Source organism: Merops nubicus, unplaced genomic scaffold, assembly GCF_000691845.1.
Source record: "Merops nubicus isolate BGI_N331 unplaced genomic scaffold, ASM69184v1 scaffold29651, whole genome shotgun sequence".
In the NCBI taxonomy this organism is placed as follows: domain Eukaryota; kingdom Metazoa; phylum Chordata; class Aves; order Coraciiformes; family Meropidae; genus Merops; species Merops nubicus.
In genome coordinates this window covers 1,762-18,432 of record NW_008588089.1, presented here as the reverse complement: position 1 = coordinate 18,432, position 16,671 = coordinate 1,762, and the positions used below count along the sequence as shown (strand labels likewise).

At 58.2% G+C, this 16,671-nt stretch overlaps 1 protein-coding gene across 1 annotated transcript; it reads left to right on the top strand.

Moving 5' to 3' along the window:
- The first annotated feature begins 4,615 nt into the window (after positions 1-4,615).
- On the top strand, positions 4,616-11,759 carry SLC9A5 (solute carrier family 9, subfamily A (NHE5, cation proton antiporter 5), member 5). The gene is given in 15 exon segments (XM_008949171.1): positions 4,616-4,940; positions 5,597-5,760; positions 6,046-6,124; positions 6,369-6,546; positions 6,673-6,893; positions 7,073-7,275; positions 7,801-7,890; positions 7,976-8,046; positions 8,619-8,748; positions 8,929-9,017; positions 9,678-10,092; positions 10,591-10,695; positions 10,698-10,779; positions 10,827-11,000; positions 11,293-11,759. Coding segments are annotated over 15 exon segments (2,793 nt in total).
- Positions 11,760-16,671: the final 4,912 nt, after the last annotated feature.

Below are 16,671 nucleotides of genomic sequence, written 5' to 3'. Positions count from 1 at the left end.
GCCCCGGGAAGGGCTCGGTGGTCCCAGCGCTGGGCAAGGTGTGTCCCCAGCAGGCTGGCGATGGGGCCGTGCCCACAGTCCCCTCCGATGGGTCACTCCAGGTCCGTGTGGCCTCGGGTTCTGGCGTCCCCCAGCCCAGCACCATGCAACTGGGGGAGGCTGAAGGTGCAAGGAGGACGGGAGGGGCTGCACCCACCACCAGCTGCCTCCTGGGTGCTGGGGAGGGGACCCCTGCGTGTGGGTGCCGGGCAGCGTCCCCACGCAGTGGGCCAGTCCCCTGTGCCTGCTGTGCTGGGCCTTGGGGATGGGACCGTGACCTTGAAGCACGTTTCCTGCTTGGGGGCCCCACTGTGGGTGCAGCCCCCATGGCAGGGGCATGGGCACCCTCTTGGCTTGGAGCTGGCTGAGGAAATGCGGGTTCGAGGTTAGGCAGGGGAGTCTGCGAGCAGCCGGGCACTGGCAGCAGCTCTGGGGACACAGGGGACAGTGACAGCGGCGACCACCAGCTGGCCTTGGCCTGTCCCAGGCGTCAGTGAAGCACGGCCACAGACCTCACACTCCTCTCCCCCGTTGCTTCTCGCAAGGGAGGCCTCAAACATCGCGAGGAATGAATTAAAGGGCGTCGCGAGCTTAAAAATCCAACCCTCTGTCTGCAGCTGTGCCACCTCCAGCTGCCGAGCGCGTCTCCTACCTGCAGAAGATCAGAGGGATGATTCCTTTCCCTGGCTCTTTATTTCCTTCTCTCAAACGTCTCCCTGGAGCTGCTCCCCATTTCCCTTGACGTGAGCCCATCGCCACCTTTGTCTTGGCCCTGGCAGTGGCAGTGGGTGCAGGGGGACCCCAGTGGGGGTCATTCCCAAGCCCCCAGCCCCACCACACTCTCCTAGGCCTGTGGCAAGCTGGTGGCCACTCTCTATCAGGGAGACACATCCCCAAGGGTCGGTAGCTCCTTGGCTCAGCGCTTCCCATGGGTCTGATGGATCCTCAGGGGCAGGAGTGACACCCAGACCTGGAGGCAGGGCTCCCAGGCAGCACCCTGGCAGGGATGTCCCCTGGAGGTGGCACACAACTGGGTGGTCCCCAGGGTGCACGGGAGCCCACGGAGGAGCTGGAGCTGGAGGTGGAGGGTGCCGGGGAGTGGAGGGGACGCAGGGCGTAGGCTGGCGCGGAGGAGTGGTTGCGGTTGTGGCACTGGGCTGCCAGCTCACAGCCCTGTGACTGCGGGGGAGGAAGCGGCTCCACGCCGGGGTGACAGGGAGATGACACTGCGGGCTCTGTTCTCGGAGGCAGTCACGATGCAAGGGTGCCCCGAGTCGGCAAACACCCAGGGCGGAATAAAACTGGCCTGGGTGTTGCCTTCCTGCCCAGCGAGGCACCATCCGGGCTTTGCTGCCTTTTCCGTCCTTGGCCAGAGCACAGACCTGTTTGGGTGGGCTGTGGGGAAGAGGGAAGTGATGAGCATTGCCCTGAACGTGCTCCTCTCCCACAGCTGCCCTTGGGGCAGGGGTTTGCCAGCAGACAGGTGTTTTTCACCCAGCAGCATCCCCATGGGTTGCACTGAATTACAGGAGGTAACTGTAACCCCATGGGTTGCAGCCCCCTCTCCTTGCACCATCACCTCTATCCCCAGCTGCTTGTGTCTTGGTTTGGGTGTTTCACCATTTCCCAAAGGGGAGCAGAGTAGGTTTTGGCCCTGAGTCCTCCCAACACAGGCAAATCCTGTATTCTGGGTGCCTGAGCACGGATTATGGCTCCAAAGTTAATTCACATGTGGCTAAGTTACTGTTGCTGTGGGAACCTTCAGTGCTGAAATCCTTGGCTAGCACGTGTAAAATTAGAGCTCATTCCACCCATCCCCGCGGCGCAGAGCAGCTCGTGTGCTGCCATTTGCTTGAGAGGGTAGCAGCAGCCCCCCTCAGTCAGGGCATTTTGGGACAAGCAGGGTCTGTCCTACCAATGCTCCTCCCTTCTTTGCCCAAGTTCTTGGTTCTCTGGAAAGAAAGACTGAGGAGAGCCAGGAGGCACATCCCCATGTCCCCACAGCATCTCTGTGGGCTCTGCTGGGGCTTTCCATCCAGGCAGGGCACATCTCTGCAGCACGAGGAGTGCAGGTGGGTTGCCAGAGCGGGGAGCGGGGATCTTGGCAGTGCTCCCAAGCGTGCAGAAAGGGGCTGGACGCCTCGTTCCCTTCTTTGAAAACTTGAGAGCATTGTTCCCGTGGGTGGGAAGTGGTTTCGCAGCCTGCCGCAGGCACTGAGCAAGCGCTGTTCGCCCACCGGCGCTGCCTTCACTGGGCTCTGCTGTGGCTTGTGTGGTCATCTAGCAGGAATTCGGCTGGGCTGGAGCTCAGCCAGCCCTTCTCCAGGCCGTGGCTTTTCTTGGAGAGTTGTAGTGTCCATATTGCCCCTGCCTCCGTGGCCGAATCGCGGCCCCCAGCAGCGAAGCAGTGCCGGGGCTTGCCAGGATGGCACGGGCAGGGTTACCATGCCAAGGAGCAGCACAGGTCGCTGTGAAGGTCTCAGCGTGAGGGAAAGTGGCCCTTAAGCCTGCATGTTTGGTGGTGGGCTCAAAGAGGACATCTCCTGTTAAGAGCCAGGTCTCTGACGTTGAGTTACCTCCTGTAATTCAGTGCTGAGCTGCAGCAAAGGAAAGCAAATCAACAAAGAGCTGTTGGAAAGGAGAAAAGGGAGAACATCAGGAGGCCACATCCTCAGTTCCCAAGGTATCTGCATCTCAGGGACTCTGGGACCCATTCCAGAAAGGATAGAACAGGACTGGGACAGATTCAGAGGAGAACGAGAAGGGCATAGAGACATGGAAACTTCCTGCTGGAGCATTGCCTGTTCCTGGGCTCCTCTCCAGGTCTATGCCCCTGGATACAGGGCCCTGGACTAGGCAGACTTTATGGTCTGTCTGTGGGGGTTCCTAAGGAGGAGAGAAGCCAGGTGACCTGGGATTGACGTGTGACCACAGCACAGCTTTCCTTCTGGTGGGATGAGTTGGCACCAGCAACGGGCACCTTTAGTTCAGCTAAAGGGCTTTAGGACTGAGGTTTGGGCTGGCAGCAAGGCTGGGCTTGCAGCCAAGTGATGGATCAGAGGCTGCCCTGACGTCCTTGTACCTGCTTGGCGCTCAAAAACAGAGGTGGCTCTGGCAGTGCCTGGAGGAATCCACTCTCCAGGGGAAGGATTTTTCATCAGATGGCCAAGTCATGCTAGAGAGCTGGGCTGGATGTCACAAGCGATGGCGGAACTCAGCGATGGTGGGGGGGGGAAATTGGCTGTGACCCTCGACAGCCTTTTCCCCAAGCTCTTTGGGGGGGAGCAAAACCACAGCATCCTGTGCTAAGGAGGAGAAATCCACAGGGGTGAGGGGTTGCCCACCTGAAAGCTGGAATGATTTGAGATGACACAGGACTCCCTGGCCTTGGGTAAAGGTTGCCTGGAGGAGCAAGGAGCAGGTCCCCTACACTGGCTGGTGTGACATCCTGCTGGCTTGTACCACATCGTTGATGGATTAATACCAGGGTGTAATCTGCTTGCTTTAAAAATATATCTCCTGTTCCACGGCGGTTTCAAGATCAGGTCCAAACCCTGCATGGAATAAACTGATTTTCCAAAGCATCTCTCCTGTGCTTGGCACACGGGGAGCTGCCAGAGGTTGTGCTGTGGCATGGAGAGTGGCTGGCTCGCACCACAGGGATTGCTCTGATGGCTGCAAACAGGATCACCCCGTCACCAGGGCTGAGCACCCTCCTCTCTAAGAGGGGTAACACGTTCCTGTGAACCAGAACTGCCTTCTTGAGACCTCCAAAAGTGCGCTGGCTGCTTTTAGCCTGGAACTGCAGCTCCCGGAGGCCAAGGAAAGCAAAGTGCCTGGCTGCTTGGCCTGAGGAGAAGAGCGAGGTCCCAAAGAGCCAGGGAGACCTGAAATCCTGGCCTGGGAGCTGGCTGGAAGGTCTTCTGCTCACACATGGTCACAAAGCAGGTGTAGGTGCTCCTTTGTCCTCCCTGGGGTCCACCATGCACCAGCTAACGCTTCTGTGGAGCTTGTGGATCTGAGGTGCTTGGTCCATGTGCACGTTTGGCTGATGTTCTCCTTCCCTTTGTATCAGCACTAGTGTGGCCAGCAGGACCAGGGCAGGGATTGTCCCTCTGGACTGGGCACTGGGGAGGCTGCCCCTTGAATCCTGGGGTCAGTTTTGGGCCCCTCACTCCAAGGACATTGAGGGGCTGGAGCATATCCAGAGAAGGGCAACAAAGTGGGGGAAGAGGAGTCTCAGGGGAGACCTTCTGCCTCTCTACAACTCCCTGAAAGGAGGTAGGAGCCAGGTGGGGGTTGGTCTTACCTGATAGCCCCAAGTAACAAGTGACAGGATGAGGAAACGGCCTCAAATTGTGCCAGGAGAGGTTTAGGTTGAACATAAGGAAAAATGTCTTGACTGACAGGTTTGTCCAGGCCTGTCCCAGACTGCTCAGGGACAGTGGAGTCCCCATCCCTGGAGGGGTTTCCAAGATGTGGAGATGTGGTGCTGAGGGACACAGTTTAGTGGTGACCTGGCAGTTGGACTTGATGATCTTAAAGGTCTTTCCAACCTAGACAACTCTGTGATTCTATGATTCTTCCTTCCCTTCTAGTTTTCCACCTGTCAAGGAAGGTGACGTCCATCGTCCCAGAGAGCTGCCTCCTCATCCTGCTGGGCCTGGGCCTGGGGGGCATCGTGTTGGCCGTGGCGAAGAAAGCCGAGTACCAGCTGGAGCCCAACATGTTCTTCCTCTTCCTTCTGCCCCCCATTGTCCTAGACTCGGGCTACTTCATGCCCAGCCGGCTGTTCTTCGACAACATCGGTGCCATCCTCACCTATGCAGTGGTGGGCACGCTCTGGAACTCCTTCACCACCGGCACCGCGCTCTGGGGGCTGCACCGAGCCGGGCTCATGGGTGGGTGCACAGGGCCGCCCAGCTCAGACCACGCATCCGCAAAAGATGGGTTGGAGGTGCAAAGCACCCTCGAGTTCAGAACCTACTTCCCAGCCCTGACAGGGATCCCCAGGAGCCATGGCAGGAGCAGGGGCCTGGCGTGCTGGGGAGGTGTTCTGGCAGGACTGCTGCGCGTGCGGGACAGACGGGCCCCGCTCAGCGCCGGGCTGACTCATGTCTTTGCTATTTTCGTTGCCGACCTTGGCCAGCTTTGCTGGCCCGCTGTCATGTGCCCCGTCCTCGGCTGGAGCCACTGGCCCTGCCTAGCCCGGGCTCTGTTCTGAGCCCTCCTGAGCCCCAAGGAATTCTTGATGCCTGGTCCTGAGGTGGGACTGCTGAGCCTCCTTCAGTGCACCCACCCCTGCCAGTGGGTCAGCAACGCACCTGAGTGCCAAAGGGGTTATCCAAGCCCTGCTCCCCTCGTCGCAGCGTGAGCCCCGCTTTGCCTAGGGCACCCTGGAGCTCTGGGAGCACTCCCGGGCTCAGCCCGCTGCTCTCCAGGCTGGGATTCTACAGCCAAGTCACTGGGAGCAGCTGAGGGACAAGCCTGTTTCAGCCTGGTGAGAGGGGCTCTGAGGCGGATGGTCTGCCTGAGCTTGGTCCTTCTGTCCTAGCAGATCCTGGCGTTGAAGCTGGGCTCATGGATTTCCTGCTCTTCGGCAGCCTTATCTCAGCTGTGGACCCCGTGGCAGTGCTGGCCGTCTTCGAAGAGGTCCATGTAAATGAGACCCTCTTCATCATCGTGTTTGGAGAGTCTCTCCTCAATGACGCTGTCACCGTGGTGAGTTGGAGCTTGGGGACCATAACGTGGAGCCTGACATGGGCCAGGGCACACTGGCGTCCCCCGGGATGGGCAGAGGCAACTTCCCCAAGCCAGAGGCAGACCCATGCCGCGCTCTCTTGGTCTTTCCTCTCTCCTGGCCCTGGGGGACTTTGCTTGCCAAGGTGAACTGTGTTGCCTGGCAGATTTGGGGCAGGCGAGGCCTCCTCTGCAGGGTCCATCCTGCCTGCAGCTGCTGCCCCTCTCAAGGCAGGGCAGTACCCCAAGGTGTTGCCTTGCCTGCAGGTCCTGTACAAGGTCTTCAACTCCTTTGTGGAGCTGGGCCCAGCGCACATCCATGCCATGGACTACGTGAAGGGGGTAGGTGAGTATGTGCCCCACCAGCACCTCCACCTTTTCCACAGGTGCGGTTGTACCGGGGGGTGGGCACTGAGCACCACAGCTCTGCCACCTCCATCGCAGTGGCCACATTCTGGCCATCACCATGAGGTGCTTTGGTGGACCTGGATGGGAGCAGGGGGCTTGGCCAGCCCGGCGTATTGTGGTCATGGGGCACAGGATCTGGACTCGCTTGCTTATGGTGCAGATGAGTCTTCTTTCCCCACCAGCCTCCTTCTTCCTGGTGAGCCTGGGGGGCACGGCTGTGGGGCTGCTCTTCGCCTTCCTCCTGGCCCTGATCACACGCTTCACCAAGCGGGTGCGCATCATTGAGCCGCTCTTCGTCTTCCTCCTGGCCTACGTGGCGTACCTTGCTGCCGAGATGGTCTCGCTCTCCTCCATCCTGGCGTGAGTAGCCCCTGGACGGGGGTGTCCAGGAAGCCAGGGGAGCAGTGCTGAGCAGCAAGAGGGGGCGAGTGGGCCTGCTCCTCATCCCACTGTAGGGTCACGCCAACTCCTCCCGCCCCTCTGCAGAGTCACCTTCTGTGGGATCTGCTGCAAGAAGTACGTGGAAGCCAACATCTCCCAGAAATCCCGCACCACCGTCAAGTACACCATGAAGACACTGGCCAGCAGCTCGGAGACCATCATCTTCATGTTTCTGGGCATCTCGGCTGTGGATACCTCCAAGTGGGCATGGGACACAGCACTGGTGCTGGGCACCCTGTTCTTTATCCTGCTTTTCAGAGCTGTGGGTCAGTCTGGTGTTTTCACTGTGCTTCAGGCTGGTAGCACCCAGCCCTTTTCATGCCAAATAGTATCCCCCAAGAAAGGCTGGGGCATGAGGCCAGCCATGGCCCCTGGCTGGGTTTTTGTCCCACGTCCAGGAGCAGATGGGGCTCTGCTGGCATCCCACATTCTCCTTCTTCCCTAGGGGTTGTTCTCCAGACCTGTGTGCTCAACCGCTTCCGCCTCATCCCTCTGGACAGGATTGACCAGGTGGTCATGTCATACGGTGGCCTCCGCGGGGCTGTGGCCTTCGCCCTGGTCATCCTGCTGGACAGGGCAAAGGTGAAAGCCAAGGACTACTTTGTGGCAACGACCATTGTGGTGGTGTTCTTCACTGTCATTGTGCAGGTGAGGATGGGCACCATGTCCTCCTCCAGTGCTGCCTTCTTGTCGCAGAGCTGGCCTGGGTGGCCAGGCTGGGGCCTGGGGACATGTGTTTGGGGCAAGTGCCTCTTTTAAAGGACCTCTTTGGTCCTGGGTGCCTCCTGGCACCAGCAGGTTGGTATGACAGACCGCTGTGTGGCTGTCACCATGCCCCACGTTGTTTCCCTGTTGGCTTCTTGCTCTGGGACTGGTTCTGAGAGCAGCAGTGGCATGTGCCTGGCCAGGCTGTTCTCCTGGCTCTGGGGTTCCTGCGCCCCAGCAAGGGGAGCAGCACGATTGCAAGCCTGGGAGAAGGTGGGTGGGGTGTTATGTCATGGTCCCTGCCTGCCAGGACACAGGACCATGGCCTGAGGGGCTGGGTTGGTCGGGGCACACGTGGCTGGCACAATGGCTGTCCCTGGTCACTTCATGCTGCTTCTGCTCCCCATGGCCCAGCTATGCTCCCTCTCGCCCTCCCAGTCTTTCCCTTGCCTTCTCCTGCTGTTCCAGGGCCTCACCATCAAACCCCTGGTGACATGGCTGAAGGTGAAGCGCAGTGACCACCACAAGCCCACGCTGAACGAGGAGCTTCATGAGCATGTAGGTGCCTGGCTTGCCACACCACTGGGGCTGGACAAGGGTGGTGCATGGCTCTGCCACAGCTCTCACCCTCTTCTCACTCAAGGCCTTTGACCACATCCTGGCAGCAGTGGAGGACATTGTGGGGCACCATGGCTACCATTACTGGCGGGACAAGTGAGTTTCTTAGCCAGGATCCTCTGCTGGCCATCAGATGGGTGGAGGATGTGTGCCATCTGTGGGGACATTGCAGGGTTCCAGCTGGAGGACATCCCTGCTGTAGGCAGGGCAGGAGGACCAGGAAGGTTGCATGTCTTTCCATCAGTCCATCTGGAAGGGAACCATCTGGCTGCTGTTGTGCAGCAGGCTGAGGTTCCAAAAGCATCCCAGAGAGAGGTCAGGCGGGTGCAGCTGGGGATGCTGTGAGAGCTGGCGTCGGTGGCCCATGGTGGAGCTGCTGGGTGGCCATGGGGTGGCCATGGCCCTGTGCTTCTCCAGGGATGGAGCTGCACTCCAGGGATGGGCTGAGGAGGAAAGAGCCCCGGTCTCTGGCTTCCCCTTGGGCAGGGACAAAGGGTCAGCATGTCCCCTCCCCTCCTCTCTCCCTGGCAGTGTGTCCCTGGGCACAACCAGGTCCTATGTGCCCAGCCTGTTTTTACCATGCTTTGGATGCTCTTGACCTTGCAGGGGGTCCCTGGTACCCCGTGGCAGCTAAACTGCCCGTGTCTTGTGTCTTCATCTCGTGGTAGGTGGGAACAGTTTGACAAGAAGTACCTGAGCCAGCTCCTGATGCGGAAATCTGCCTACAGGCTGAGGGACGAGATCTGGGATGTTTACTACAAGCTGAACATCCGCGATGCCATCAGCTTTGTCGACCAGGTAGGGGCATGCTGTGGGAGCTGGGCAGTGGGACAGCCCTGGCAGGAGCTGGCTGGCCTGGGGCGGTGGTCCCCCTCCATATATGGCCACTCCTGCAGCCTCTGAGCAGGTAGTAAGGACCCCACCAACCTAGCTGGGTCCTTGCTGCCCCGATGCCAACCTTGCCCTCCCACCTCCCAGGGTGGCCATGTGCTCTCAGCTGCCAAGCTGGCACTGCCCTCCATGCCCAGCCGCACATCCATGTCGGAGTCATCGGTCACAAACCTCCTGTGAGTACAAATGTCCCTCTCAGCCCCTGGGCAGACCTTGCTGGACCCCCACGGCTGCGCTCTTCCTGGGGGGTGGGTTGCGCCAGAGCTGGCGGGGTCTGGCGGGATGTGTGCATGGAGCATCTTTCATCTCCATCTCCCTCTGGCTCTATCTTCATCCATCTCCCTTCATCTCTATCTCCCTCCATCTCCATCTTCATCTCCATGACTCTCCTTGTCTCTCCATCTCTCTCCATCTCCATCTCCCTTAATCTCTGTGTCCCTCCATGTCCCTCTCCTTCCACCTTCATCTATTTCCACGTCCATGTCCATCTCCCTTGATCTCCCTCTCCTCGATCTCCTTCTCCCTCCATTTCCTTCCATCTCCATATTCCTTATTCTCCATCTCCATGTCCTTCCATGTCCCTCTCCTTCCATCTCCATCTCTCTCCATGTCCATATCCATGTCCATGTCTACGTCCATCTCCCTCTCCTCCCTCTTCTTCTCCCTCTCCTTCTCTCTCTCCTTCTCCCTTTCCTTCTCCCTCTCCCTCCATGTCCATCTCCTTCCATCTCCATCTGCCTCCATGTCCATATCCATGTCCATGTCTACGTCCATCTCCCTTGATTTCCTTCTCCCTCTCCCTCTCCCATCTCCATGTCCCCGCATCTGCCCCGCAGGAGGGAGAGCGGGAGCGGGGCGTGCCTGGACCTGCAGGTGATCGACACGGTGCGGAGCCGGCGGGACAAGGAGGACGCTGCCATGCACCATGTGCTGCGAGGGAGCCTCTACAAGCCGCGCCGGCGGGTGAGCACTCCCTGGCTGTGCCCCGAGGGGAGCAGCACTGGCGAGAGGAGCAGGGCTGGAGGATGCCCTCTGGGGCCAGCTGCTCACCCTCTGTCTCTTTGCCTCTCCCTCGGCCAGTACAAGGCCAGCTACAGCCGTCACTTCATCTCTCCAGATAAACAAGAGCGCCAAGACAAAGAAATCTTCCGTCAGAACATGAAGAGGCGGCTGGAGACCTTCAAGTCCACAAAGCACAACGTCTGCTCCTCCAAGAGCAAGGCCAGGATGAAGGAAAAGGGCCGGAAAAAGGCAAGTGCTCCTCAACCTCCTGCTTCTTCCCTAGCTCCGAGATCGGGCCTCTCCCAGGCTGCAGACAGAGAGGTCCTGTGGGGTGTAGGTGAGGTGCTGTGGGGCAGCGCGTTGTGTGCCCACATGTCCTCACCACGTCAGCGCCGCCTTGGGGTGGCTCTTCCCTGGGCAAAGTGGTCCCAAGCCCTGGAGAAGCCCCACATTTGTTTTCCAAGAGTGCTCAGCATAAAGCAGCCTGAACGCCAGTGCAGATCCAGGCTCAGAAGTGTGGCACTGCACCTAAATAGGTGTCTTCTCTCACTGGGAGGCTTTTGAAGCTGTTGCAGCCAAGCTGTTTGTTGCAGGGCCGTGAAGATGCAATAACCACTGACTGTCAGCTGTCATCTAGCTGGGGTGGGAGTCTATGTCCCTGGGGTTACCCTGGCTTGCAGGGCCACCTGGGCTGGGGTTAGGGGTTTGCAACGGGGCAGGTCCGAGCCCCTCCCTCTTCCTTTGCAGAAGAACGTCTCTCTAAGCAGTGAGGCACCCAACGGGAAGACGTACAGGGATGTCCCCTGGCAGGAGGCAGGTAAGGCCAGTGACAGGTGAGGTTTGCAGGTCCTGGCAAGGGGACCTGGTGGGGTGGGATGGGAGCAGCCCACTGTGCCTGCCCACTACCAGCTCAGTGGCACAATAGCACTCACGGTTGTCCTAGCACAAGTCCTTCTCCAATGGGTGCAGTCCTTCCCCCACAGGGTGCCCTGTCCTCTAAACCAGCTCCCTCCATCTGGCTGCAGCTCCTGTCCTGGTGATGGTCAGCTCAGAGGAAGAGGAGAGCGATAGCTCAGAGACGGAGAAGGAGGATGATGAAGGGATTGTGTTCATCGCTCGAGCCACCGATGAGGTCCTGCAGGGAAAGACAACTCCTGGTAGGCACCCATGCTCCCACGCCAGGGTAGCTTCCATTGGGGAGCTTGTCCTCACTCTGCCTGGGGAGCAAAGTTACCTTGGCCTGGGCAAAACCAGAGTCAGCAGAGCATGAATGGGAGAATGATTGTTCTCCGTGGCTCTGGAAGCACAACAGAGCCTCCCTGGTGGCTCCTGCATCCCTGGGCCCATTGGCCATTCAGTAGTGGTTGGCTATGCGATGTTTGCAGGGCCCAGGGAGAGACCAGGAGCTGTGCAAGGTCCTTCTCATTGTCCCCTCTTCTGCATCCCCAGGCAGCCTGGATGTCTGCCCCAGCCCCTGCATCATCCCACCATCACCCACCTTGGCAGAGAAGGAGCTGCCATGGAAAGGAGACCAGGCTGATCTGGCTGTTTACATCTCCTCTGAGACCACCAAGATCGTGCCCGTGGATATGCAGAAGGCGTGGAACCAAAGCATCTCCTCCCTGGAGAGCATCGCGTCCCCTCCAGGCATCGAGAGTGGACCTCAGCACAGGAGATTCAATTGCCCTGTGCTGGAGGAGCAATCCCAGCCCGCGAGCCAGGCGACGCCAGAGCAGAGCTCCTGCTTCCAGTTCCCCAGCCACGTCTCTAAGAGCGGCCGGTTGCAGAGCGACAGCAGCCCGGACGCGCCTGAGCAGCAGGAGCTGCAGCCTTTGATGGCCACGGAGGAGCAGGACAAGGTGTTGCCCACCACGGAGCCCAGATGGCTGATGTTCAACAGGTCGAGCCACCTATGAGGCAGCCTGTGGGTGGAGAAGGGGCTGGGGGCTGCGGACGGGCCGGGTCCCGCTGACCACTCTGTTGTCTCGCATTGTAAAGCTTGTGTGTGTCTCCATGGACTCCAAGAGTGGCAGGAGAGCCTGGGACTCCTCCCCGAGCTGCACTTCAAGGTGCACTCCATGCAACTACTGAATAAAAGCTGGTCAATCACTGGGCTTCGTGCTGCAACAGTAGATACCAGGCCTGTCCACCCAGGGAGGCACAGACCCCAAACATTTTTCTTCTCTGGTCCCTACGCATCTTCATAGCGCTGGGAGGCCAGAGATGTTCCTCCCAGGGCTGGGCTCCTAGCCGGACTCGATCCCATCGTGGCTGTGCTGCCCTGAGGTGTGTGGGTGCTGCCTTACAGGCTGTGGCTGCTTGTGGGTGTGGAAGCACGAGGTGATATCCAGCCTGGCTGGGAGCAGGACATCTCCAGGGAGAGGCCTGGGAGTGGTGGACGTTACACAAGAGCCTGTCCGCACCCAGTGACCGAGCTGTGGACTTCAGGGTGGTTACAGTGCTGGTTCCTCACAACATGCACGGAGCTCAGCCAGGAGGCCAGAGATGGATTCCTCGCCATGGCATCTCTGTGTTCGTCAGGTCACAGAGGCAAGGCCATGACCTTCTCAGGACTGGGAGCAGCACTCCTGGGGTTTGGCTCCACCAGGAGCCAGACTGGTGAACCTGTACGCACAAGGACTCCTCTAGCAGCCAACCTATTGTGCCAGCCTCATGCCTGTTGCCTGGATGTGTTCCCAACAGCTGTGGTCTTCAGCTTTCTGGCTTTGCTCGGAGGCAGCAGCTCTGCACAGCATCCTTGGCATCCATCCTGCCCATGTCCCAGTCCCTCCAGTTGCCTGAGGCCCATCAGCTGGGAGGGCTGGTCATGGTGCGGGGAGCGGAGCGAGCAGCAGGTTATGAATATACGACAGGAACAGGGGTGACGGGTGAGAGCTGAGTGCATCTTCAAAGATCTGTCCCCACCACCTGCCTCCCAGGCACCCTGGTCCCTCCTGAGAGGGTGGTGGGAACTGGTGGCAGTGGCTCATGCAGTGAGTTACTCCTGGTGTGATCCCAAGGGTTCAGAATTGCTCCCCAAGGACTACTCAAAGCGCAACAGCTCAGCAGGGCAGCTGGGCACCAGCAGTGTGGGAGGGTTGGAGATGATGGGGTTGGAGAAGAGCAGGGCCTTGGGCTCTCAGTGTCCCAAAGCAGGTAATTAATTGTCTGTTGGAGCTCCGTGGGCGTGCTGAGACAGCAGGTCTTGAGGGGACACTTGGAGGCATTGCATGAGTGAGCCCAGTGTGGGGCAAGGGAGCTAGCAGTGCCCCCCAGTGCTGTCAGCAAGGCACAGCAAAGGCCACTCTGGTCTGTACCTGTCCCACCAGATGAGCATGAGATTTTTAAAAGGTTTTTATACAGTTTTGCATTTCTGGTATGCCTTATTCTGGTTTTGGTTTCTGATATTGGGCCATACTAAATCTCTAGTTGGGTCAGTATTTCCTGTAGCCATGGGCACCACAAATGACTCAAGGCTTAATATTTTATTTGCAAGAATGTTTTAATGTGAAAATACATGCGAAGTATTTTGTAATGTTCAATAAATTGGAGTTGGAGCAGGCGGCATGTTGTGGTCTCTCTGCTGGCTGGGAACCTCTGCATGACCTGGTTCCTGCAGCTCCTGGAGCTCCCTGTGTCTCTCTGCTCTCCTCTACCTGAGGCCACAGCCCCCGTCTCAGACTCGACGTGTCTGACGGGATTTCCTCCTTTCGATGATGTTTGTGGAAAACGTGAAATCCTTTCCAGAGAGGAGCTCGCCTGCAGCCATCGTCAGGCCGTGCCATGGGGAGCAGCCGGGCCCTCGCTGCCCATGGCCGTGGAGCCCAGACCTTCCCGTGTCCTCGCTGCCTCTCCTTTGGCCAAAAATACCGTTCAAACGGGCCCGTTTCAGAGTGTTCTGGCTCACAGGACCCTCCCAGCACCGGCATGTGCTGGCTTTGCTCTTGCCTCCATCTGCTGGCTCTGCTTCTCCTGAAGGAGAGTTCGTGTCGTTTATTTGATTCTCAGGATGGATGTTTGGCTTGTATTCAGCCCAACATCTACCATCACCCCAGGTCCTTTTTGGCAGGGTCCTAGCCCTGAGGGCTTTGCACTGGTCCCTCTGGAAGCTCGTGCTCTCCCACTGGCTAGGGATCACTCTGTGTGCCAGCGTTTCCTGCAGACATGACCCCTTGGCAGTGCACCGGGTTATCCTCCTGGAAGCCGTGGGTCTGTGGCATTCCTCAGAGGAGTAAAAGCAGATGTCTCGGCTCTGGGAGACACTGGGGCTGGTTGCTGCTCTCCCAGGCAGTTGGATAGCTGAGCCTAGCAGCTCATGTGTGTGCAGGCTCCCCACGGCACCAGCCAGCAGCTCAGAGCCCACTCTTCCCACCCTTGACCCCAGCCGTGATGTGACCAGTGGCTCCTACCGTAACTTTCTCCACAGGGTTTTGTCCATATTTACTCTCATCATCTCTGTATTTCACTTTACAGCAGGCACAGGACTGCTCCGACCCTTCCAGCACAGCAAAGAGTCGCCTCATTCAGCCTAAAAATACTAAAGTGCTTCAGTGGAAAAACACAAGAACGAGGCCAAACCGCAAACACATGTGCCCAAACCCCTGCTTCTCCAGGACAGAGTAAGGCACAACCAAAGGAGCTGCTTGTCCGACTGTAACCCAGGACATCCAACCCTCTGTTACCATAAGCAACCCCATCCTGGAGCTGCCTGACTATCACAGACCTGTCATTTTCCACACAAGCTTCTCCTCACAGCCTGCCATTAAACTTGCACATTTTTTCCACAGTGTTTGACTTTCTCCTCCAGTTTTGCCGCAGTACCAGAACTTGTGAAGTCAGCAGAGGATGTAAGGCAGCTCTGATGGAACAGGGGCAGCAGCTGGATGGCAGACCCCAGCTGTGGGTGATGGATTGGTGTTTGGTCATCTCCCAGGTCAGCTAAGCAGCAGCATTGTGCAGTCGTCTTAAAACCGCCACCTTGGCATTGCACAATGCATGTTGGAGCAACAGGTAAATTTTAGGCTGGAAGGGGCTTGGGGGGGTCTACGGTCCAACCATGGCTCCATGCAGGACTGGTGGCAAAGCTACAGCTTTGTCTCATTGGCTTGGAAAGTCCCCAAAGGTGTGGTAGCAGGTTGAGGGAGGGGATCCTGCCCCTCTGCCCCCCTCTGGGGAGACCCCCCTGCAGTGCTGGGGCAGCTCTGGAGTCCTCAGCACAGCAGAGACAGGGACCTGCTGGAGCGGGGCCAGAGGAGCCCCAGCAATGACCCCAGGGGGGAACCCCTCTGCTGGGAGCCCAGCAGGAGAGAGTTGGGCTTGGGCAGCTGCAGAGGAGAAGGCTCCAGCTGGGGAGACCTTCTGGGGGCCTGACAGGACTTCAGGAGGACCTGTCAGAAAGCTGGGGAGGGACCCTTCATCAGGGTGTGTAGGGACAGGATGAGGGGTAATGGCTCCAAACTGACCCAGGGTAGAATTAGATTAGATGTAAGGAAGGAATCCTTCACTCTGAGGGTGGTGAGACACTGGCACAGGTTGCCCAAGGAAGCTGTAGATGCTCCATCACTGGAATTGTTCAAGTCCAGATGGGCTTGAGCAACCTGCTCTAGTGGGAGGTGTCCCTGCCCATGGCGAGGGGCTTGGAACTAGATGATCTTTAATGTCCCTTCCAACTCAAACTATTCTACGATTCTATGATTCATTCTATGATGGAGATGTCACCCTCTCCCAGAGCCACGTGGCTGCACCACTCCTGCGCAGAATTACTTCCTCCTTATGCCCAGCAAGTGTTTCCCCTGGTGCAGACTTGTCCCTGTGGCCTCTTGTCCTTCCAGGTGTGTGTCTGAGAAGAGCTGGGCTCTCATTTCTCTGTGCCCCCTGTAGGTAGTTCCCCTCTGTGCCTTGTCTTCCTAAAGCTAGTTCTTCCAGATAAATAAAAAGATAACTAGATAGATCTCTGTATCTTATTCTGGGGAGCCCCAAATTTGAGATATTCCCCAGCTGTGTCTCACAGGTACCATGTCAAGAGGAATGATCATCTCCTTAAACCTGCCAGCTTCACATTCTCCATTGCAGCAAGGGTGCTTTTAACTCACAGGTAACCTTGTGTGATTTCTCATTCTGGTCTATTTCTGGAGCACTTCTGATGCCCTCATGTGATGTTTTCACAATGCCCTATACAGGCACAAGTGGTGGGAAGCTGGTGAATGAGAGCCCAGCTTCTCACCTCCCACTTGGCCCCCACAAGCACAAAGCATGGCAAAGGCTTTGGCCACGCTCACATTTTCGTGGAGAAGGCAAACACAGGAGAATTCAGGGGAGGGGTTCAGTCTGACTGTATGTGGTCCACGTTTTGGAGATACATCAGCCTGTTCTTTGCTCCTTCCCGCTCTTGTCCATCTGCCCAGGCACCCATCTCACATGGATACAAGACTGAACAGTTCTCTTGGATTTTTCTGTGTTTGCCTTCCCGCTCTTGTGAAGGACCCACCCCTACTCCCTGCTGTCACAGGGAGTCTCCTCTGCTTGCTGGTGGAGAGAACGATCCATTTTCACTCTGGCATTACCTCTGGAGGGGTATAGGCCAGCGCTGGTCCCAGCCTGCCCTGCCACGCTGGCTAGTGAAGTCGTACAGAAGTTGCTGGGCTGATGGGTTGTGAGTGGCTGGTGACGGAGCCGGGATCCGTTGGCAGCCGGGGCGGATAATGAGGAACAGATTCGTGCTGGGCAGTGGTTCCCATGCAGCGTTCCAGGGCAGAGCAGCCAGGATGGGAGAGCCTTTGTGCTTTGGGTTGTGTCCCTCCAGCGCGTGTCGAGCCACCGCCTCGCCTC